The sequence below is a fragment of the Chionomys nivalis genome, chromosome 9 (assembly GCF_950005125.1).
Source record: "Chionomys nivalis chromosome 9, mChiNiv1.1, whole genome shotgun sequence".
Taxonomy (NCBI): Eukaryota; Metazoa; Chordata; class Mammalia; order Rodentia; family Cricetidae; genus Chionomys; species Chionomys nivalis.
Window position 1 is genome coordinate 34,948,181 of NC_080094.1, and position 25,369 is coordinate 34,973,549.

A 25,369-nucleotide genomic window follows, 5' to 3' on the forward strand; every position below is an offset into this window, starting at 1 on the left:
ATTTCAAAAAACAAAGGGAGAATAGACCGAAATGTAAACACTCACCATAAGATTTAAAAATTCATGAAGATTGTCAGTTGATACTAGACTTATTTTCCTAAAATGCATATAAAATCACATTACTATCTTATTAAAATGGCATTTGCTTTTACCATTACCTTACATTACAAAAGTCCCAGTTCTAAACTATGCTGTTTCTAAACTCTTCACCAGTGTGGTTGACCTGATATCCCCAACTAGACATCATCACACACTTCTTCCTTCTCCTGAGGCCTCACCATTCCCTTCCACACCAGCATGCTCACGGCTAAGTCCTCTCCTCCCAGGATACCTAGCATGAGCTCGTTTCTATTTTTCTCTTTTGGGAAGCAAGGTCTCGTGCAACTGTGTTCTCCTTTACAAAAGTATTGACAACCTCAACAGTTTGTTTGGAGGTTCTAGGAGGGCACTGCAGCTACCTGTATAATCTGGATGGAAGACCAGTCTTCTTTTATGGACTTTGCCTCATACCAACTGAGCCTGCAGCTCTAGAGGCTCTAATAATGCTTACAAGATCTACAGTGGTTTAAAACAGACAAAAATCCAAGCACAGAGAAGGGAGGATTGAAATACAGTCCCACTATAACTAAGAAGCTGTTTCTAACTGATACCTGCTGGGGAGTGGGAAAACCAGCTTTCTCCAGTGAAGTGTCACTGGGTGTATCAATCACAGTCCAGGGTAGGCTCCATGCCCAGGAGACCAATACAAAATAGACCCCATATTTTTTTGTGAATGTTTTGTTATTGTTGTTTAGTATTTTTTTTTTGTCTTCTTCTTCTTGTTGTTTTTAGGTTAGTTTGTTATTATTTTCATTGTTTGCTTTTTGGTTCCTTTTTAAGAGAAAAAAATAAAAGGAAGGAGAAAACATGAAGCTGGGTGGATAACAGTGTGGAAGGATCTAGAAAGTTTTGGGGGAGGGGAAAACATAATCCAAATATAGTATATGAAAAATGCTTAAGTAAAATACATTTATTTTTAAAATATTTACAACAGTTACAAGACAAATGATGTGAGATTCTTCTCTGTAATCTGTGCATATGTTTTATTACCATTGTTTAATAAAGAAGCTGTTTTGGCCTATGGCATGGCAGAATAGAGCTAGGCAGGAAAACTAAACTGAATGGTGGGGGAAAATGATAGAGTCAGAAGATACCATGTAGCTGCCGAAGGAGAAAGATGTCAGAGCCTAAAGATTCCATGAAACCTAAAACTATAGCAGGAAGCAGTTTGGAGAAAACTACACCCAAATTCCCAAAATGAATCTTTATAAATGTTTGTTTTCATATAAAAGGAATTGAGTTTAAATGCTTAAATGGTCACAGTCAATCTTATTTTTAAAAGGGGGGAAAGATATGATGTAGAGATGAATATTTTGTATTGGTATGGATTTTGGTCTATTGATACAAATTTAAGGTCGATTTTATTATACCGTGCATGTGTATTTTTGCTCTTGTTTAAGGCATTGTGTTTGTGCAGTTCATTTAAAATGTAATGTGTAATTAAGAATTATGGGTTAGCTAGGCGGTGGTGGCGCACACCTTTAATCCCAGTACTTGGGAGGCAGAGGCAGGCAGATCTCTGTGAGCTCGAGACCAGCCTGGTCTACAAGGGCTGGTTCCAGGACAGGCTCCAAAATCACAGAGAAACCCTGTTTCGAAAAAGTCAATTTGTTAAGTTTTCTAGATGTATTCATATTTCAGATGGATATTTTTCAAAACTTTCAAAGACTAACAGAATATGGCATTTAAAGCCGGGCGATGGTGGCGCACGCCTTTAATCCCAGCACTCGGGAGGCAGAGGCAGGCGGATCTCTGTGAGTTCGAGACCAGCCTGGTCTACAGAGCTAGTTCCAGGACAGGCTCCAAAGCCACAGAGAAACCCTGTCTCGAAAAACAAAAACAAAAAAAAAAAAAAAAAAAGAATATGGCATTTAAAATGTTTTAGGAACTGAAACTTTTCTCAACAGGGAGACATATCTGCTTCTGGCAGGACCAATTACTTCAGTGAGGTTGATTTGCATTGAAGAAGCTCATTATGGAATTTGCCTTCAGTGTGACAAGGCTAGCCATTTTGGCAAGAAACTGCTCTTGCCTGGCCTGCAAGATGATATGCTGTATAAACTAGACATGCAGGGCCCAGAGAAAAGTGACTGCTGAACTTTCCAAAAAAAAAAAAAAAAATAGAATGGCCCTTCAGGGTTCCTGTTTCACAGAAAAAACTGCCAGACATTCTGCAGGACACAGAAGAGAGTGACCAAATAACTGTCAGTATAGACAAAACAGTCTTTCAAATTTCCTGCTTCATGAAAAAGTCTGCCAGATACTATGGGCCTGTAGGCTGAAGATGGATGCCCCAATGTTACAGAAGAACTTAGAGTGACTGTCCAGGAAGCAAGATGTCTCTGTCAATTCTAGAGTTTTAGAAGTTACTTATAATATACTTCCTGTTTATTTACATAATATTAAATCCTTCTGGGGTATTTGTTGGAGTTAAAGACAGATAGTTACAGTTTTCCTTAGTTATGATAAAAGATAAATTATATATGAAACTTTCCATATACAAATAGAATAAATATTATTACTGTAATTCTTGCTTGATGCCTGTTTTTTATATGTAATTTTATTATGATAAAGTTAAAACCTTCCTTCTATTTAAACAGAAAAGGGAAGATGATGTGGAATTCCCCTCTGTATGTTTTAACTATGTTTTATTACCATTGATTAATAAAGAAGCTGCTTTGGCATATGGCATGGCAGAATAGAACTAAGCAGGAAAACTAAACTTAATACTGAGAGAAAGAATGTGGAGCCAGGGATACACCATGTACCTGTCAAAGGAGAAATTGCCAAAACCTACTGGTAAGCCACAGCCTCGTGGTGATACACAGATTGATAGATGGATTAATTTAAGATATAAGAACTAGCTAGGAATATGCCCAATCGATTGGACAAACAGTACTGTAATTAATGCAGTTTTTATCTGATTATGCAGGTCTGGACAGCTGGGAACGAAAGAGCAGTCTCCACTTACAAATGTATAGTCTCATAAGAATATAGTCTCATATTCTTATAAGATTCAGGTTAGCAAACTATAATCACCTTTCTAAGAGGCTCTGTTTCTCATTGCATAAAGACTGTAGAACAAGGCACCAAGTTTCTTCCCTTAGTCTTTCAATCCACTGGGAGAATAAGAGACTTTTTATTCCCTTGTATGTCACTGACTATATTAATCACCAACTCTTTGTAGGTACCTATATGGTGGGATTGAATTAAATTCAAAATTAAGGACAAATATTATGACTTTTCAATATTATTATTTTCATAATTCTGATAAAATAGTCCCGCCACTCAAATGCAGTCAGAAACTAAGAAGCAGCATGTGATATGCAGCCACAGCCATGTGGTTCCCACCTAACACGTGCAGAACATGCAGCTACTTTTCTCTGGTTTGATGAAACCTGGCACAGAAACCTTTGGTTCAGGTTTCTCTAAGCATACAGCAGAAAAGGCAGCAGGCCTTTTCTACCTGTCCTTCGGAAAGCATGGGTGAGCAGAATTGAGACCGACAGTGTATCAAAGCCCAATTACAGCTTAAAAAGAAAGAAAAGAAAAAAAAAAAAGAATGGTTCACCAACACGGCTGCCTAAATATAAGCTGAACGAGGACAATAATAAACATCCTCAGGTGGAAGGGAAAAGCCCAGGAAACCCCAACCCCACACAAAGAACTACAGGCAGCAAAGGAATTCTGGGAGTAGGAGAAACAGTCTTCCTTGGGGATAAGTACACCAACTGGTTAACTAATACAGAGTGTGTGTGTGGGGGGGGGGGGGTATATGGGAGAATTTTGGAGGGATGGAAGAGGAGAAGGAAATGATGTAATTATAGTATAATCTTAAAATGACAAAAAAATAACTTTTTTAAAGAATAAAAGAACAAAAAGAAAAAGCCTAAAAGCTATAGAAAAATAGAATAAGATTTCCAGACAGCAACAGGACTATCAGTATATAAGAGGAATAGGGGGAAAGGCAGTTAAGTTTTAAATGTAAATACAGTAACTATAGACTGAATGTCTCAGGACTGCTATTGGTAGACTGTGTCCCCAGCAAAAAGTACTTAGATTTCCTCTGAGACGCTCAGCTGGACAACATTGCCCAGGCACCTGCTAGGTTTGGAGGCTCACAAGATCAGATCCAATTAAAGGGTAAAAATGAAGTAAATACTTCAGTGACAAGGCCTTCGTGTCTGTGCACACAATTCTATACAGACCTGCAGCTTCTCCAGAAGGGCCCCAAGGCTACAGGAAAAGCCTCCAGTCCTACAGGACAGTGTTGTGCCTGCGGGGAAAGTACCCGTGTCTTTATATGATTGTGTGAAGCCAAACTGCACTCCCTTGAGCACCCCAAATGGACTGAGAAACAAATGATCAACAAATCTTTAGTATGTAAAGCAACTAGGGCAATGGGATGTTTCCAGAGGCAGTGTGTCTAACATTTTCACTTCCAGTGGCAAAGTGTAACTCTCATTCAATTTAATAATTTGTAGTTTATAAGCTTTCATAAAACAAATTCAGATTGTTTTTACTGAATAAATATATCATCTTCATTAATTAGTCAGTTTAGAATCTGAAACTCGGCGATCACCGAAAACCTGCCTCTTTAAACCATTTGAACAGTTACAATGAAGCTTGTTCACTGTCTAGAAACTGCCTGTGCTTAGTCAGGATGGCTCTGAAGACAGTACTGAGGTCTTGCCCAGGACTGCTCTTCATCAGGGACATGGCAGGCCCACACATTCCTAAAGCCCAGGCTTGCTGCTAAACTGGTGTACCTGTCATTCACCCCCCACCCCCGATGATGGTGCCTAAATTCTTGAAGGTCTTGACACTTAGATGTCATTCTCCCCATTATCTGACAAGGCTAAGTTCAGGAGACATCATGTTATTAAGCATGATATTTTAGTTTTCCTCAGACTGTAGTCTAAAGAACAACACTGTCTAAGGGGCGGGTAGAGAGGTGGGTTTCGACTGTGTTTAATGAGACAGTTTTTCATTTCTTTCACTATTACATAGGGTTTCCAGGATTTGATAAACAAATGGTTAAGTCAATTTTAAATGAAGCCAAAAAAATGTAAAAAAGAAAGCAATAAGCAAAAGTGTGTGAGACACTATGGATACTATGGACTGTGGTCTAGTAAGTGTAGGAGCCAATCCCTTTTTCCCCACTTTTGAGAAAAACAAACAAACAAAAAATAAACAACAACAAAAACAGAACCAAGAGTTCTATTTTTTTTCCTTAAATATTAAATGTGCTATTTAGTAAAAATCTAGTTATCTATGGGTCCTGTGAGGTCTCTACCTTGGCCCACAAACACAATTTTCTAAATGGTTCTGGGGGAGGTGACTGCTGAAGTTCTTTGATTTGCATATACTCATTTAATCTTCTTTGGTAAAGAAAAGACAGTAACTTAATCTAAAAACAATCACACAAATCATATTATCCTGGAAACATGAGACTCCTTCCATAGAATATACTTCTTAGAAACCCAATAGGATGCAACAGGGTTCTTCCGAAATCAAATCAATATGAATCTATTAAAATCTACCATGCACAAAGCATTCTGTAAGAAACTATAAGCAAATAACATTCTGTAACATAGTAAACACATCTATTGTAGATTTACTGTGTCTTTAATGGCATGCTAGAAGACTTGCATGTGGCATTTACTTGTTCTACCCTGGCCTTTGGTCTGTAAAGGAGGGGTACTCACTCCTTTCTGTGATTAAACTGACAAGAACTTTGAATAGTGCTTAGCATGCAGCAACTACGTACTAAGAGTTGTCTATATTTAATTATCCTATTATATGTCTATCCTAATTATCCTAGAATATGCATCTATTCACCACAAAATGTTTCTAAAGTAGGGTCCTGCGCAGTAGGTTTGCTATTAGGACCTTCTGATCTCAATGAGATTTGAAGAGCTAACATTTGTACAGTATTTATCCTATGTGATAGTCTTGTAAACATCCAACAAATCTTAAACTAATTTTGTTCTGGAAAATAACTGTAGTAACTATCCCTTTCTTTGTATTCATGTCACTTTCATTGTAAATTCCTCTTCAATTCTGTAGCTTAATTAATAAAAAAATGGAAATTATGGAATTAATGCCAAGTCCTCTAGGAGTTTGAATCAATGTGTTTTCTTGATAAATTTCCAGAGAGTAGTAAGATAATGGGCTGGTAGTCAATGTTGTGAGCAATCATTGGTCACTAAAACTATGAGCTCTGATACCGAAAACCAGAATATTCTCTTCCAATTTAAGGAGTCATCCTATCATATTCTTCCATGAGTCCTAATCAAGCATCTAGAGCCTTTGTCCTTAATATCAGACATTGTGAACTGGGATTAAAGATACATTCAACATCAAGTAGAATTCAAGATTCACTTCATTCAAGATTATTGAAGAATCGTGAAGTGCCTGGAACACTAAAAGGCGTTTGATCTTTGGTCTTTGAAGTCAAGATAAAGACATCCATATATAGAAAGGAATAGTCAAGCATTTATTAATTTTTATCATTTCTATAGAACATATTTACCATATTGATTATAGTGGTATTTTCACATAATCATGAGCATGTATGGATACCGAAAAAAATCATACTGAAATGTACAGTCAAGAAAGCTGGAGTTATTAAATGGTAAGTAAAAGGGCTCTAGCATCAAACCATTAACTCATATTTCTTAATAGTTTCTGCGTGTATGTAATAGGTCTACAATTGGCACCTATATGAATGCTTAAGGAAATGGAAAGCTCTAGCATTTGTACAAGTACAGCTTCTAGATACTTGGATAAGCATCCAAAGAATCTTAATTGATAGATCTTAGAAACAAACACCAAAAAAACTGAATCAACTATTTCCTTCGTGCGTACATGCTCTTTGCAATATATGTTACTCTACAAATCCTTTCATTGAGAGGCAGAATCTCTTTCCCCACACTTTGAATCTAGGTTGACATTGTAACTTGCTTTGGACACTGAGAGAAGAAGGCAGAATTCCAGACCCAAGCCTCAAGAGACTTTTCATGCCAGCTCAGCTCCCATGTGAGCAATCCCAGGCCAGTCTGCTGAAGGATAAGAGACCATGTGGAAGAGAGATAAGCTGTCCCATCTGGGGCCCTCCTAGTCAGTCAGCAGTCAGCTCTCTGGGCAATGTCCCAGACATATGAACCAGCCCAGTTAAGAGAAAAAGGACTATTTAACTTTGTTGAATTCACAGAATTATGAGTTGAGTAAACAGTTGTGTTAAGCCATTAACTTTGATAATATTTGCTATACATATATACTTTATTAATGTGCACCCCTCCCCAGCATCATCAAAACAAAGCAATTCCTTCAAGTTAAAACTAAAGGCAGAAGTTTAAATAGCTGCCCTGAAATCTTGGCGGGGAGGGGGCAGAAAAACAATACAGCTGAAGTAATCGGGTGAAAAGTTGATTCCCGGAGAGGTCACCCAGAGCCTGCATGAAAGATTTATGTGCTAGGTACCGAATAACATCAGTGTTCCCTTAAGGGAGGAGAAGAAATAGCTGTGAGAAAATACAATACAGTGACAAGGAGATCTACATCTTGAAGCTTCACAGATGTAAGGAATTTGGATTAGCTCTTTGAGACTGCTTTGGGCTGACTCAAAAATTAAGTACTATGAATGTCCGCAAACCTGCCGATTAATCTGAAGATGAGAGTTGGGTCCAAGGGAAAGGATAAGTATAATGGAATAAACATTTACATGTTTCTTAGGAAGAGCTTTTAGTTATGGGTCACATATCGAACTCCTTCAGCGCTGATCCCATTACTCTGAGACTGATGTTTAAGAAACAAGGATTTGCTTCTTTCTCCTAGAATCTAAGACCCAATTATGTAGATAACCAAGAAAAAAGGACTTTTGCTGCTCTTATTGGACTAGCACTTTTAACTGAGGTGGAAATATTTCTGAAATATTTACAATATCCTAAAATTTCTTGGAAATATATAAAGCAATGAACAATCTAATAGTCTTCATTTGCTGGATTTGAGGGTGAGACCTCAAGCTGATTAAAATTCTGCATAGCCTGTGACCAAGTTATATTTGGCAGATGATAATTTCTTTTTTTTTCCTTTAAATATCTTTTTTAAAATTTTTTTTATTCTTTTTTAATTAAAATTTCCACCTGCTCCCCGTTTCCCATTTCCCTCCCCTCCTCCCAAATATTGCCCCCTCCCCCCAGCCCCCTCCCCCTATCCCCACTCCTCTTCTCCTCCCCCCACACCATTCCCCCTCCCTCTCGATACTGAAGAGCAGTCCAAATTTTCTGCCCTGCGGGAACCCACTGTGACAGTGGAACTGATTTATTGTGAGCCCACCAAGGCCAGCTGGTCTGGGACTGAATAAGCATGGGTTGAAACTGGACTCTCTGAGCATGGCGGACAATGAAGGCTGATGAGGAGCCAAGGACAATGGCACTAGGTTTCGATCCTAATACATGAACTGGCTTTGTGGGTGCTTAGCCTGTTTAGATGCTCACCTTCCTGGACATAGATAGAAGACCTTCGTCTTCCCGCAGGGCAGATTATAATTTCTTATAAAAACACTATTTTAAGGCCTAACTTCTGCACCAACGTTTACATATATATGCTTCCCTCCTAAAACAAAAACTCAAGTGAGAAAAACAAACCTCATCATGACAAAGATAGCTAATTGTGAACTCAGTATCAATAATTCTCCTTTTTTACTGACAAGGCCTATATTAACTGGAGTGGAAAGATGTATAATTTTAAAAGCCTGTATTTGCCAACATTACTTTTAAAGACAAAGAAAGACACATGGCTCTTGTAAGTGGAAGTGGATAACTTTGTGGTTGGATTTCTGAGCATCTCTCTCTCTCTCTCCCATATATTTTCATCTATCTACCTATCTATTTATCTATCGGTATGTAGTTAGATAGATGGATAGATATTATATAGAGAAATATGAGAAATATGTGAAATATCTGTACTTATATGTGAATCTCTAATATATATGTATATGATCTATAATAGAGGGTTTTCTCATGTTTACCTGTTCATTATATTATGATTTTGTTTCCTATTTTTATATCTCCCTGCAAAGATGAAAACATGGTGCTAATCCCAAAACTACTACCCAGCGAACATGAGACTGAAGGTTGTACAATAATGCTTGCTACAGGAGGAGCTCAGAATGCCTGGTCACTGATTCTTTCTATAGAGGAGGCCCACTAGCACTGAACTGTTTCACATTGGATGAGAGAATTTGTTTTTCTCCAAAAAACTTCAGTTAGGTTTTGCATAATTCACTGTCTTAATGTGAGGTGTCTGTAACTAAGAGCCTGATGTAATTTCCAATTTCCAAGCATATATTTTTATTAATTTGTGGTGCATCCTTTGAAGTCGTGGACGAGAAGTTTCTCTGTGGTCGCTATAGAAATATCAAGTACAGAAAATTAAAAACTGACAAAATATTGTGAGGTGAATACTAGAGTGAAGAGCCCCCCCAGCAGGTCACTGTGGTGGTTGGAGCGGTAGGAGTAAGTACTAAGCACTGTAAGTACTAAGTACTGATTGCAGTATTAAACAGAAAGAGCAGCTGGGGAAAAAGAATCACAACTATTCCAGTCTAATGGCCATGTCGGCTTATATTACTTAGATTTCACCAAATCTCACCAGGGAGGGATATTTCCATCAACAATAAGGGTGGATTTACAGGAGGTAGATACTACTGGTCCCAGTGAAGAGAATGAGGATCATATTTCCCTGGAAGTGTGGAGACACTTTGACTGAGAAGTAAATTTCGCATCAGAGATGATAGAGTGTTTAGGGGCTATATTAGCTGGTGCCAGGGGTGCTGTAAGACACTAATAAACAGGAGACAGTATTTTGGAAATGTCCCTTGCAAACTTGGTAACACATCTTTATTATGGTCTTTAATCCAGCAATTTACTTGAGACAGAAACAGTCTCACAAATCATTTCTTATCTGAACGCATCTTGGGATTTCGATCCAAGAAGAGAATGTTCTTGGAGAATTATGGAAAGCCAAGTCCTAACACTACATTGCTTTTAAGGACAATTTCTCAACATAAACCACAAGTCTGGTGTTAATAGAGTCTAAACAGTAATGGAAATCTTGACCTCAAGCGAAGAAGAAATTCTAGCTGCCTTCTCGGAGCAGTCATTACAGACCTCCCTGGGTGTGTAGCTTCACCTGGGTTAACGACACAGCCTGCCCTCCTTGCAGTGGAAGTCTTCTTAATAGAGATCAGGTCAAACTGAAAGTAGGAGGAAGACAGACCTTTCTCTTTCGGAGAAGAAAAAAAAATGAGCCAACGTAATGAATCCTCTTGTACCAGAACCTTCCCAGTGGCTGGGGACACAAGTTCAGCCTAGAGATGATGTAGGGCAGAATTAACAGGTACCTCTAAGACAAACTCATTTGTTTTATCAGGGAATGAGATCTGCGGAGAAAGGTACTCTTTCCTGAAGGAGTTTGACTTTTAAACTTCAATCGTGTTGTGGGCTCCCTTCTCTTCATTTTCTCCAAACGAGGAAGCAAACATGTCATGTTATAGCTCATCCTCGCATAGACTCTAGGAAATGGCCACGGGTTATAGGCGAAATGATGAAAGACAGGAAAATCTTCAGGACAGAAATCTTTTTGCACTTTCTCTTGAATGTCTAAAAGAGAACAGTTAAGAACCTTTTTGTGCATGTATGTTTGCATAAAAGGAGAAACTTGAGACACACAAGGGAAAGTCAGGTTTGGCGAATCTTTGGCCAGAGCCTGCCTTTCCCTGGCTGAAAGGGACTAATGACTGGGTGGTGGGGTTGGGGGGCAGAGCACTGATTCTAGAGAGAGATGTCAAGTGGCTTTCTCTGCAAAGCAAACAAGCAAAAGTGTTGTTTACTGCCCAGTCCTAATATTGACTCTCTCATTAACCATTATTTATTTTCAAGATGTACTCTGAGGGAATCATCTCTTATGAAGAATAAATTTAGGGGCAAGAAACACTTTGATCATTCTGCCAAGCCTTACAATTATTCTTTCACTTGACATTCTGTTCTGATTAAAAAGAAAAGTTGGCCTGCACTTATTAAAGACTAATTTGGAGCCAAAAGGCTACTTATTCTCTATCCTTCATAATTTGATTTTGCTTCTATAGGAAAAAAATCGAATGCAACTTAGATCATATAGTTCCGATGACATTTTATCATTTCTTTTTTAGTAAAGAGTTCTAGTGTCTTAGTTTCTCTCCTTATTGTTGTGATAAATACTCTGCCAAAAACCTCATAAAAAAAAAAGCTTGCCCTAGCTCACAAGTCAAGGGCACAGACTACCGTGGCAGGTAGTCGAGGTGGAAGAGGCTTGAAGCAGCTGATGGCAGGGCACCCACAATCAGGAAACAAAAGGGTTCCCTTCGTCAATTAGTCTAAGATCCCCTACTGAGGGAATGGCCCTGTCACAATTAATCAAAGCAAGATGTTCCCCAAGGTATGCTCATGGGACCCATCTCCCAGGAGTTTTACAACCTGCCAAGTTGGCAACACTTGGAGACTCTTGCAGCATCCCCGTATGTATGCTTATAAGATCTAAAATTCTAAATATTCAAGAAATTTGGGATGGTTCGAAGGAAAATGGCCATCATAGTGGCACTGTTAGTGGCACCTCATTGGAGTAGCTGTGGCTTGTTGGAAGAGGTATCACTAGGACGAAGGCTTAGATGGTTCTGAAGTTCCAGTCCGTTCACCACCTGCTGCATGCCAATCCAGATGAAGAACTCTCGATCCTTCTCCAGCACCATGGCCACTTCCCACCACGATGATACTATACTAAACCTCTGAAACCATAAGCCAGTCCCAATCAAATGTCTTCCTTTATAAGAGTTGCCACATTCGTGGTGTCTCTTTACAGCAATAAAACCCTAAGACAGAATTGTATCAGAAAAAAAAAACTTGCAAAGAAAAGGCAAGCACTATTTTTTAAATTAAGTTTTATAATTTTAAAGAACATAGACATATGTAAACTGGTATGAGAGCACCAAATAGTGCCACGTGTAATTTCTGTATGTGACTCTGTGGCCATGTGTGCATGTGCTCTTGGATTCTACAATGTTCCTTTAAAATATTTCTAAATTATTAGGCTCAAATGTTTTTTCTTAAGAAAAAAAAAGGGGGAAAATTCAAGAATACAGAGAACTAGTTGGAGGCTCTTGCACACAGGATGCAGGATGCCCAGTCCCAAGGCTTCGGTCCTAGACACATGTACATAATGCACAATATACACATGAATATATATATATATATATATATATATATATATATATGTACACACATATATATGTGTGTACATATATATATAAGAGACTATGAGTTTGTGAGGGTGAACACAGGAGGAAGTTGAGGTGAGGAATACAGTGCTCATGTACAAAGTTCTCTAAAACTTTAAATTAAAAAAGGAGAAAGCAACAGTTTGCTGAGTGAAGTCTATAGGAGAGGATTGCTCCCCATCAACCATTCAGTGGAAACCTAGTCTCTAGGTCCCTAACCCAGTATGTGCACTGGTTAGATTGCTGAAGCATCCCCCACCTTCAGAGACTATTGAAGTCACCCTTCTACAAAGCTGCCACCAAAGGGAAACACATTTCCAGAAATGGATAGAGCGCAGCTTTTTCCTTCTCCTTAGTCAAGCCCCAGTGGCCAGGTCCAAAGCGCTTGATCTGTGGCAACTCCAAGGCCAACCTCTGTCCAGCCTACTTTGTTCCCTAGGTCTCTGCAAGACACTGGGATTCTGCCTCAGGGTGGTGACTGCATGACCGCTACAAAGTTCTCCACCAGAGTTTCCAACAGATGGGGAGCCTTTGATTCACATACTGACCCAAGAACAAAGAAGACAGAAAATAGAGGGCCAGAGCTAGTGAGACAGCCTGGGCATTTGGTTTCTCTAGGTCAATAAAGAAAATTCTGTTGATTCTTCACATTCTTGGACCAGATTCTGAAGAGGACAAAGCACTGTGTTAGAGACACCTGCTCCTCATCTAAATCTCTATGTTTCCCTCCCCAGAAGGACCATTTTGCCTCATCTTAAATGCTTGTAAAAGAAGTTAAAATGAGCCACGTGTGCTTTTCTTCACAAAGGAGCCCTATATTTAACACAGTGCACACACCCAACACCTCCGACGGCTTGGAGGAGAGCTGTGTTTATCACGTGGGCTTATGAAATAAGAAAGTACACACTTCCTCATCCTTGAAAACTTTGCAATGTAATTTACAGCCAAAATGAGGAAGCCCTGCGTAATACAACACTTGGCAAGAATTCTAATCAGCGGCCTTGCAAAGCTGGATGCAGTTCTTCAGGTCATCTCCGGACACATCAGGGCTTCTTTAGTTTCAGTTGCACAAGCCAGGCCTGGAGGATGGGTATTTAGGAGACCTCGTGCATTCCGCAGAAGTGCTGACCAATGACGAGACGTAAGCCAACTGAGAAGGAAACGCTGCTGGTGTGACAACAATTTTGACCACAGGGAATGAATGACAGCAAGAGCTCAACACACTGCCGCTGTGCAGCAAGGCAACACAGATTTACATGATGATAAGGCATTCCAGACAGGCGGTTCCAAGCATGGAACAATTCCTCCAGGTTCCGCTCTGACTCAGCTTTGTCATGAAGAGCTCAGTCACGGTCCCTGTAAGAAGCTTCCAGGCAGGACTGTTGCTGGTTTCTTGGTTCTTAAACAACACGACAATCCGGTAGCTCATAACTCCCGAGCACGCTGAAAGCCATCCAAACAAGTTGAAAGTCAGGTCACATAAGCAGACCCCAAACTGACCATCACAGAAAGAGTTATAAAGTGATGAGAAGCTCCAGGGAACATATTAAATCCACCGGCCCTGTCAGTGTGAAACAGGCGCAGTCTTGCCTTCTCGGCTCCACTGTTTAGAAAGCCCACTAAGAAAACACTCCATGCTTCTTCATCTGCTCGACACTGTGGTAATTAGCACCTCCCATGGCACGGGCCACCTCAGCAAGTGAAATATTACAAGAAGACTCGACCAGTCGTGACCGGTCAATAATACAGAATTAGCTCATTCCCATATACATTCTGGCCTTAAAAGAGGAAATCAGCTTGAAAATGCTTCAATGCTGTTGAGTTTACAAGTGAGGCAAAGTCGAGAAATGCAGACGTTGTTTAAAAATATCCTTCAGGGACTCAGAACTTCAGAAGGTAAAATGGGAGCAAAAAGACAATTTACACTAAGCTCTGCTATGCAGGCATCGAGTGGCAGGGGACAGAGGAAGCCCACAGCTCTGCATGTTTCCACGCTTAGAATGTTTTCGGGCATTAAGTAGGAAAATTGTTTCTGTTTAGGCAAACTCTTGGTTATTTTTACACAATAATATGACTCTGCTAATTAGTAGTGAAGAATTTCTATACATCACAACGTGCCGGGGAAAATTATTCCTTTGAGGTTTAGCCTACTGTAAGTTCTGTGAAACCCCAACATAGTATGAATATCTTTTGGCAAGTCACGAGCCATCAGCAGGAGCAAGGCATATTAGGTCCCCAGGTCTTAAAGTCTCAAACAGAAAAGCTAAGGTGAATGGTGTTCCTAGCTTTCTTTAATTTGGAGAAAAGGACACTGGCTTGGTTCTTCTGGTTTTTTTGTTTTGTTTTGGTTTTTGTTTTGTTTTGTTTAAAGATTGTTTAGATGGGGCATTCTAGGGAATCTGATGACTCCCTTTCAAAAGGCTGTGTAAGAAAATAAAATTCAAAAGATGGATATATGTTAGGTAACTAGTTAGATATCTAGTTGGATAGCTAGTTAGATAACTAGGAAAGAGAGACAGATATCCAATATACTGATTTTAGAGGACAAAAATTCCAATATGATTTCAAATCAGTAAAAGCAGCTTGACGCAAAGGAAAAACCAGGAAACTTATGTGACGTAAGATCAACAGGACAATTAGACATGGCCTAGAAAGAGCAAATACAGAACCATCAGGAACTAGGAAAGAATCGTCGTGAATCTTGTTTATTCCTTTGATGCATACATTAAAATACAACATAGTGAGTTGAGGCACGACATATGTTTTAAAGAAATGTTTCCCGAATCATTGGAAACTTGTCTGTTTCACCTCTCTTCATCCATACTGCTGTTTAGGAAAGGAAACTGCTCTTGAAGCCTGTTTCTCCCTCCAGTTCGTTGATCTAGTCATGAACACAGGCAAGGCTCTATTCAACAAGTGATGCTTCTATTGCCTCCTTTGCTTATTTTTTATTGAACTAAAAACTGAAGGCACGTGTGCCAAGTGCTGCTATGGACTCAAGATGGAGATATAATGATCCCACCTTTACCAAAACAGCAGGCAGATGTGATAATGAAGGCAGCTAACACAGCCTTCCTCTGCCCTTAGATCCAACGAGTTGCTGTGTTTCCCCTTTCCACTGCTGTCAGCAGAACTTGTCAGCTGCTTAAAATCCTGATGCTGTCCACATGTGACTTCTCTTAGTGGTTTCAGGAGTCATTTGTCATTCTTATGACCTTGAGAAGGCTTTAAGCAAAAGCTACAGGTTCTGGCGTCAAATACAAAGGGTGGATTTCTCTCCTTGTACATCGTTACTGTTTGTAGTTCCGGAAAAACTGCTTAGAACTTTGACTCTTGATATCCTTATCTATAAAATGAAAACAATTCCTTGTTGTTGTTGTTGTTTTGAGACACAGTCTCACTGTATAGCCCAGATTCATCTTGCACTCACCGTGAACCTCCTGCCTCAGTCAAGTGCTCAGGTTGCAGGTGTGTCTGACCATTCCTGGTTCATTCTTATTAAATTTCCAAGTTGGCTAAATATACAAAATAGTGGGTTTCATTATGACGTTTACATGCTCCTGTGTCATGATGCTTTGTTCTAAGTTATACTCCTGCCCCCATGGAAAATATAATCCTTATCTTTAAAGGTGGTTTTGAAGATTAGTGTAGATCAAATGGGTAGGCATTTAGGGCCTGCTGGGTGCTCATTAAATGGTGGGTGCTGTAATTATCATTAGCTTCATTATTATATCTACTATCACAGGTACTTGCACAGAGGTGTCGGTGCAAAGAAGGATTTATGGGCATGATAAGTGGACTGAGTCCCAAGTCAGGGTGAAGCGTCTCTCAGGTCCAAAGGGCACAAATCTTGTTCTTTGAACCAACATGATGCGGATGATCTGGACCTCTTCCTCAGCACATCTCCCAGTGCTATTTCATGCGTAAGCAGAAGGAAAGGGAATAATTGCTACTGATAAACGAAAGAAAATGATTTTCTCTTTCAAAGGATACCATGTTCTTCACCCAGCCTTCTGGAAAACTTGCCATGTGAAATCACTTCACATTCTTTTCAGCCCCCACAAAGCACATGTGGGCTTACTGGAACATGGGTCTTGTAAATATGCCTGAATGTCAGGATTTTGGCTGTAATACAGGAACAAGGAAGGACTCCAGTTATATCTTCCTGTGTTCTTCCTGATTTATGAGCCAGACTTCTGGTATTTGATACATATGTGTGTGGGGAATCAGTTCTCTCTCTCTTTTCCTTCCTTCTTCCTTTCTTCCTTTCTTTTCTTTTTTCTTTCTTTCTTCCTTTCCTATTGTGATATTTATGAAACCATGATGTAGACCTTAGAAATAGATGTGAGAATGTTGAAATAAAACTCTAGTGACTGATAATGATTTGAGCAAACACAATTTAGCAAAACTGTTTTCAATATAACTTGAAATTGTGGACGGTATTCTAGAATTAGAAACCGGGAATATTCATAGCAAACTGAAAATTCAATATGTTAGTAGCAACAGATAGTTAATAGTATTGTCCTTAATTGACATAAAACGCTGTGTTCTTTTAATATTTTCTTTTTTCAAAGACAAAAATATTTACTCAGAATATTAAATGACCTAGAGTTTGCAATAGTTGTTGATTATAAAACTAATTGACACACAAATTAAACTATTATAATGTAAAAACTGTGAGAATATTATAGCAGTTAATGCATATGTACATATTATATATCTTTACATGTTAATTTATTTTTGAAATAATTCCAAATCCACATACAATTTTCAGCGTCAAGAGAAACTCCCTTATTTCTCTATCAGATCCAACTAGGTTTTCTCATTTGTTAATACTTTACTATGCTTGTCCATCATAATACACCTAATTATTACAAATATTTTCACATATATGTTTCTTAATTCTGTTATTATATCCAGATAAACATAATGCAAAATATTATATATGCATTCAGTGTATTAGATACCAAGTATCATGGAGTTACATAATTTATGGGAGAGAATTTTTTTTAAATATCTGTTGCTCATTGCTGATTATTCTGTATAATATGATTTTTAAACTAGTTACAAGATTTAGAATGCTACTTTTTGCTACAGTGACCAGTGAGAATAGGCACTTCTATGTCATTAACAAGCAAACTACTAAAACATACAATAAGGACAATGTCTTTGAAGGCATTGATACCACCTTTCTTGTATTTCTCAGATGTATAGATTTATTAATATAATAAACATACATTTTGATAAATACTTGCTAAAACAAATATCTACACAAAAATACTTCCTGAAACATTTTCAAAGATTTATGAAATATGTTTGTGAGAAGTGTGGATACACTGATTTTCTAAGCTGTGACTTATAATTTGAATCTTTGCCAACATCTTGAAAACATTTTGTAAAAGTTATTTTTTCTTGGAATATGTACTTTTCTCTAGAAGAAAAAATATATCTGTTATCTAGAAAGAAACTCAATATTTCTCACTACTGACAATGTCTGACATATAAACATGGCAATTCACTGAAGCCTGGTTGCAATTCCAGAAGGGCTGAAGGGCACGGGGTTAAGCCGGGGCTGTATTTATCAATATGCTTCTAAATGAATGAGTGGATCAAGTAACATACAAAGAGGATGGGAATTAAATGTAATTAAAGTCACTGTCTCAGCAGACAGAATAGGTTACAACCTTTATTCTCTAAGCAAGCCCCTCACCCCTATAAGCCTATATGAATCATAAATAAAAGAACCCAAGGTTCTTTAAAGCTCTTTTCTAAAAATGTTATACTTAGCTTGTTTTTAAAGTCTGAGCTAAAATTACAAAGCAGAGGTGTCCAGAAGAATGATTTAAGAAAAAAAATCAGGCTAAATTACTGAAAGTGCAATGATGTCTTTTATGCTATTACCTGTATGTTTTTCTTTTAGTTTAAAGGATGTTAGGTAGGACACACTTACCAGAAAGGAATACAGACCCAAGGGAAGAGAAATGTATCTTAACTTCTGACCATGTCTGTGGTCCAGCACATGTCTATTGGACGCTGCTTCCCACAATAGTCTACACACAACCATTTGTGGCTGTGATCTGAGAGCAGTGGGAAAGGGGGAGAAATAGGGAGATTTTTTTAAGTGTAGCTAAGTGATTTGCTATTCCCCGGGAGGCAATATTCTTCATATGATGTCCTGGTCCTGGTACAGTGGAGCTGACTGCTCTGCAATCTGAGCGGAGTCTGTCAGATGAAGATGGAGTGAAAATTACTCCTGAGTCCCAGGGGAAAATAAAAGTGACTTGTTCCATGTTGCGAAGAGGTCATGGTTCTGTAAGACGTGTCTGTACAGGAGGGGAAAGATCATGGGGCTAGTGGTTTAGCAGGTAGGTGTCTGTCTGTAATGTTCATTGCTATTCCTTTTTTTTTTTTTTTTTTTTTTTTTTTTTTTTTTTTTTGGGGTTTTCGAGACAGGGTTTCTCTGTGGTTTTGGAGCCTGTCCTGGAACTAGCTCTTGTAGACCAGCCTGGTCTGCTTAGATGTGATATAACTTGTAGAAATATGGAAAATAGAGAACAGAAAAAAAGTGTAAGTACACACTTGCCAATACTCCCATAACCTAGCAGATAATTACTTAAAATGTGGTATATTTTTACATCATTCTTTTCCCAAAGGATTGCTTGTGCTAAGGGATGGGGTACCGAACTGGAAACTTTGTGGGCATGACCCAGTACTTGAGGGTTTTTTGAAAAGCCCTTCCTACGGTTCTGATGGTGCTGAAATTCAAGAACCACTTATATTCTCAAAAGTTAGTAGAGGTTCAACAAGATGACTCTGTGTATAATGGTGCTTGTCACCAAGACTGATCATCTGAGTACCAGAACCAATGAGTGACAGGAGAAAACCCAATCCTGAAAGTTGTTCTCTGACCTCCAACATGTACGAAAGCACGTGCACATGCGCACACACATGCACATACTCAATCAATATAAAAATGTCTTCTAAACATGTATGTTATAAAAAAACTAGGGGAAAGAGAGGAAACAAGTAATGGGTTTAGAATGTACCTAGATCCTCAAATAGAGGAGAAAATCGGTAGTAGGACATGGGTCACAACTCCCTCATGAAATCGCCATTCCTTTGCTGAGCCAAGAAATAAAGTATGTATATATCTCCTCTTCATCTTACTCTAGAAAGTGTAGAGATGATTGACGCTTGTAAGATGTCTATATAGAGACAAGTTTGAGAGTCTCACAGGCTACGTAGGGTTTCATACAGTTTTTCTCAAGTGAGTAAATACTGGAAGAAAATAAAACTTCAGACCCTAAATATTGTCAGTTAAAAAGAACTAAAATTCAAGTAGATAATTAGTCATAACTAATTTAAAAGGGTCTTGCAACAATATTCTGTACCTCAAGCACCTTTTTTTTTAAATCATCGGAGACATGGAATTGTTCTTTAGAAAAAAACAGTATACAAATAGATTGGTCTCTGTGTGTGTATATGTGTGCATGTGTACACATACATACAGAGGCCATAGCAGATATCAGTTGTTTTCCTGTTATTCTGAGGTAGAGATGCCTTGCTTTTTACATGAGTACCAGAGATCCAAATTTAGGTTCCCAGGCTTTTTCAACAAGCACTGTAATGACTTAGTCATCTCCCTACCCCAGATCGTTCACTTTCAACTTGGAGCAACAGTGGTGTGGTGGCTATACGTTTATCATCACATTTACCATTTATAGACTTCTGTCTTCTTAAAGCAATGATGCCCATATTGTCTTGAAAAGGAAAAGAAATAAACCCAGTCTGCTGAGGCAGAGTCATGGGCTGACATTAGCTTCCAATGTGCCTTAGACGTCAGAAGCACATTGCTACAAGCCAATGGCTTTACTTTTGACAGCGGGTCTTTTTTCCATGGGTGGGCTCATAATTCCCTAGAATTACCATGTACTTGAACTAAATATGAATGAGGGAAAATTTTAATAACAATAAAGAAAAGGCCTCTCAAAGAGCCCTTTCATGTTCTAAAGCATCTTATGTATTACTGGTTTAAGGTTTCCTTATCACAGCTAAGCTAAAGAGACATACTATTTACCCCTGTGATAAAGATTTAATTGTTTTATTTTACTCCCAACCACAGCCACACATGTGGCACCTTTCATGGACAAAGAAAACCCCTTGTAATTAGAAGGCCAAACTGCCAGAGATATGTAATCTTTTTCTCACAGTGTGTTACAGTCTGGCTGGTGTTTCTACATACACAAAGCCCCACAGTGATTCACTCTGCCAAACCCAAACTGAAAACCACTGCTTTCCTCCTGACTGTGGCTGAGGTCCACTGTCTGATTTTTATTTACTCGTCTAAAGTGGCTCATACAAGTATCAAATAAGTCACAGTTGCCAGGAGCAGAACACAAAATTCAAGGACTTCGATTGATGAATAAGTAATGACACACTAAGAAATGGATGCTAACTAACGTGCATCATTTTGATGCATTGAGACTTATTAGACTATTTCTAAATGAGCTTGAAACAACATATTCAAAATTATATTCATATATTAAAGGACATTTGTATAAGAACACATAATAATTGTATAGTAGAAAACATAAAGTATAAGCATAAGACACAAAAAGAACACTTTACTGCGTATTCTTATTTTGCCTTGTGTTAATGCCCATGGCCCATGCATGGACATGTGGTAGACTGTGAGGAATTACACAGAAGCTGAGATGAGTGTGTGGCAGATATGTGAGGGGAGGCTCATGGAGTGGGAAAGCCCTTTCATGCATCTCTAAATGCTTATCATGGCCCAGGAAACAAAGCAAAAAAAGTATATATATATATATATATATATATATATATATATATATATATATACACAAAGAACACTATATCCAAAATAAAGGATAAAAAGCAATCTTCAAGAAGAAAACCCCAATATTCCCCACCAGGAGCACTGGAAAATAAATTGATGACAACAATATAATACCTATGGTAATGACACCTCTCATGTCAACTGGAACAATCACTGAGCAGCAGCCAAATTCACTGGCTGGGCATTTCCCCAGTAACAACCCCAAGACACACATTTTAATCATAATGCCAGTAAAGGGCTGCTGAAGACATTAGAATAAAATATGGATGATTTTTTTTCATGAGCTATAGTTCAGCCAGCGCACATTGCCTATTTCAGCAGGGATATATAAATAAAGCAGCTAACCTATGTCACAGAGAAAAAGGCAGATGTAAATGAACTAAGACTCCTCTATCGGTGCCAAGTAGAAAAAAATAGCTATTTGATGTGGTGTCAAGAGTTCCCTCTCAAGCTTGAATGAAGAAACACTTTAATTTGTGCTTTGAAAGCAGGTTCAGTTCCCAGCATTTTCTTCAAAGTGGGTTGATATTCAAGCATGAGTTGTCCACGTGAATTCCTTTGCCAGCTCAACTCTCCAGACTCAGTTTCCTCCTGGTGAGGGAGAGGACAGACTGGTCTGGAATTCTGAGTAGGTCTAGAATTCCATGACTTGACAGATTCTGCTGCATTGGACAAAGTGACACCAGACTCTGAAGCTCTTGGAGAGGCCACAAAGGTGCTTGGTCAAAAGGTGACCCAAAGAGAAAGAGATTTGTTCCTGGAGGAGGGAGCTGAACTTCCAGTCTTGCCTCTTAGCTTTCCATACAGCCTAGCTGTTCTGAACCTTGATTTTGTCATTTGTAGAAACCAGGAACTCTAATGATCACTCTTTCACCTTTATTTCCAAAGGGAGAGAATCAGCTCAAGTATAATAAACTAAAGTGACAAATGGCTTCTAAGAAAATGTAAAAATAAATAAATAAAAAAAAATTTTTAAAAAAGGCAGGCTTTGAGATTAGGCCAGTTTCTATTGCTTCACAGAGCAAATATTAGCCATAGCTAGAAGATTCAATAATAGTTTTAAGTAAAAGTAGGTCCATAGAGTTCTATTAATAATCAGAGCAATTCAACTCTATCTTTTGCCCCATCTACTGCGAGAATGAAGACCATTCTCAGCAATCAGACGGTCGACATTCCAGAAAATGTGGACATCACTCTGAAGGGGCGCACAGTCATTGTGAAGGGCCCCAGAGGAACCCTCCGGAGGGACTTCAATCACATCAACGTAGAGCTGAGCCTTCTTGGGAAGAAGAAGAAGAGGCTCCGGGTTGACAAATGGTGGGGCAACAGGAAGGAACTGGCCACCGTCAGAACCATCTGCAGCCACGTTCAAAACATGATCAAGGGTGTTACCCTGGGCTTCCGCTACAAGATGAGGTCCGTGTATGCTCACTTCCCCATCAACGTCATTATTCAGGAGAATGGGTCTTTGGTTGAAATCCGAAATTTCTTGGGTGAAAAATACATCCGCAGGGTTCGGATGAGGACAGGCGTTGCTTGTTCTGTCTCTCAAGCCCAGAAGGATGAATTAATCCTTGAAGGAAATGATATTGAACTTGTTTCAAACTCGGCGGCTCTGATACAGCAGGCCACAACAGTTAAGAACAAGGATATCAGGAAGTTTTTGGATGGTATCTATGTGTCTGAAAAGGGAACAGTGCAGCAGGCTGATGAGTAGACCTAAGGTACCAGTCCCAGAAACAAGCTCGGAATTTTAATACGATTTGGGGTGTCTTTTGGGACAATAAAAGACTTGTATTGAAAAAAAAAAAAAAGAATATATCCTTTTGACAACACAGCTACTTTTTATGAATCTCTTAGTGTTTACACATATAAACGCTGTTTCACTGAGGAGGTAAGAACAAGCACACCAGAAAAAAAGAATATTAAAATATGTGTAGAAAGTTAGAAATGACCTTAAGACCTGACAGTGTATGACTTAGTGGCAGAGCAAGAGTCTTGCATACCTTCATGGCCCTGGGTTTGATTCCCAGAATCACTAAATAAATAAATACCAGAAACTCACTAAAAATAAAAGGCAAAGAGTGCTTTGCCCTGACAACTTTTTAATATTAATGGAATTAATATATATGAAATCACATGGGGGAAGGTGAGATAAATTTTAACATACATACTGAGTCAAACATGATTTGTCATCATTCAGTTATTCACATAGACTCATGTATAAACTTAGCAGAACAACTCTAGAAGAAAGAGCACAAATGTGAACATGCATGAGCACACTCTCAAAACACACGCAGCATCCAGACTGGCCGGCACACAAGCTTTGTGTTACACAGGGAGCCTGGGCACTTCCCAAATGTTATCCCACGGAAAAGGTGCTACACGCCTGCAGAACAGTAGGACGAAACAGATGGGGACATCTTTCCTTCTAGTCCAATGTTGAAGTATTACAACAAATGGCTCACCTTAGTTTCAAAAGGAAAGAGCAATGCAGTTTCCCAGGGTCAACAGTTCTGAGGGCAACTGTGGTCGGAGAAAATATTCAACAGTTTTACAATTAAAAAGAAATCACTGTGTCTGAATGAACTCAATCCATCCTAGTAATTGCTTTCTGTGAAATCTAACCCTTGGTCCAAATAAATGAGCTCCAGGTGTGAATAGAATGCTTTCCATTTTCCTAGGATGTTATTGTTGCTTTGTTTCTGAGACACTTGGCCTCCAAAGGTATTATGGCTAATTCTTCATAACATACTATCAGTGTTCAGTGTTCACTAATAAAGGGAAAGGAGACTTCGTGAGGAGACCAGGAACTCTTGCTTTTCAGGGTACTACCAGGAGCTAATCATTTCTTCTTACCTATACACATAAAATTCAACTTTTACTACTTTTCAGATGAGTTGTCAGCCCAATATTCATAGATTTTATTCTAAAAGCTAGAAAACTTAGCACAGGCCTAAACTCTCCCATTGAACATGTTCTTACCAGTCAAGTGGGAAACCAGTACACAAAGACTAATTATTTGAAAACACTACAGAAAGGGATGGAAAATAAGGGCCCACAGATGTGACAGAAATTAAGGTGATTTTAAAATTATAGTCCATTGTAAGGACACACACTAAATATGTCCCTGGGGTTAATAAACACCATCAATTATTTTCTTTGCTTGTTGTAATTGAAATCCGAACTGGCCCCTACAAGCTCTCATGAGGACTTGTTCCCCAAATGTTGATGTTGTTTTGTGAGGCTGTGGAATCTTTGGAATCTAGGGCCTACCTTGTTAACATAGGCCACTTCAGGGTAGATCACAGGATAAGCCCCTGGCTTCCAATGCTTGCTACATCCCGAGCAGTACTAGGAGACAAGCCACTGCAGCTTGCTGCCACTGCCACTGCCCAACTATGATGGTTAATCTTGGTTAACAGCATGTTGGAATCAACTAAAGCGCAAGCTGCTGAACACCTCTGGAAGGAATTTTCCTAATCAAATTATTTAAATCATGAAGACCCACCCTAAATGTATGTGGGCAGCACTTTCTGGTGGTAGCTAGACAAAAGGACATAGAAGTAAGAAAGTTTGACTTTTGCCTGCCTACCCTCACTCTTTGGGCAAGTTCATCTATCCCAAAGCTATAGTATTTTCTTCACAAACATTAGAACCAACTTTGTGGGACTCCAAGATAGATGGATGACCAGCAGCCCTCCAGGAATCTTCCAGGTCTTCAGCCCCAAATTGGAACTGCAGAGGCAATTAGTGTCATGGAGTGAGCAGCTGCTGGATTCTTGGCCTTCCCATTGTAGGATGACTTAAATTGTATCCTGTAAATCAATCTAAAAAATTCCTTTAAAATGCATATTAATTTTATCAGTTCTGTTCTTTAGAGACCCGTGGCTATTATATCAACATACTCCAGCCACCTTGCCTTGAACACCATAATGGACTGTACACTCATAAACTGAGAGCCAAATCTAACATCTCCAACAGCAAGTTTCTCTGCCAAGCATCCTGTGACTGTAACACCAAAAAAACAAGTAACCTACAGGCTGCAAAATCTTTTCACAAACAGACAGTAAGTTGAGGTCAAATATATTATC

The 25,369-nt window shown here is 38.9% G+C and overlaps 2 protein-coding genes across 7 annotated transcripts in view; one reads left to right on the forward strand and one right to left on the reverse strand.

Moving 5' to 3' along the window:
• Positions 1-25,369, reverse strand: part of Macrod2 (mono-ADP ribosylhydrolase 2) — a 1,826,063-nt gene that overhangs the window by 1,241,692 nt on the left and 559,002 nt on the right. The gene's annotated exons all lie outside the window — the stretch shown is intronic.
• LOC130881471 (60S ribosomal protein L9-like) lies at positions 22,402-23,074 on the forward strand. The gene has a single exon (XM_057781067.1). The coding sequence runs from the start codon at positions 22,414-22,416 to the stop codon at positions 22,990-22,992; it is 579 nt and encodes a 192-aa protein (XP_057637050.1). The 5' UTR covers positions 22,402-22,413; the 3' UTR covers positions 22,993-23,074.

Coding starts and splice junctions, on each gene's coding strand:
- LOC130881471 (XM_057781067.1), top strand. CDS start 22,414: ATGAAGACCATTCTCAGCAATCAGACGGTCGACATTCCAGAAAATGTG.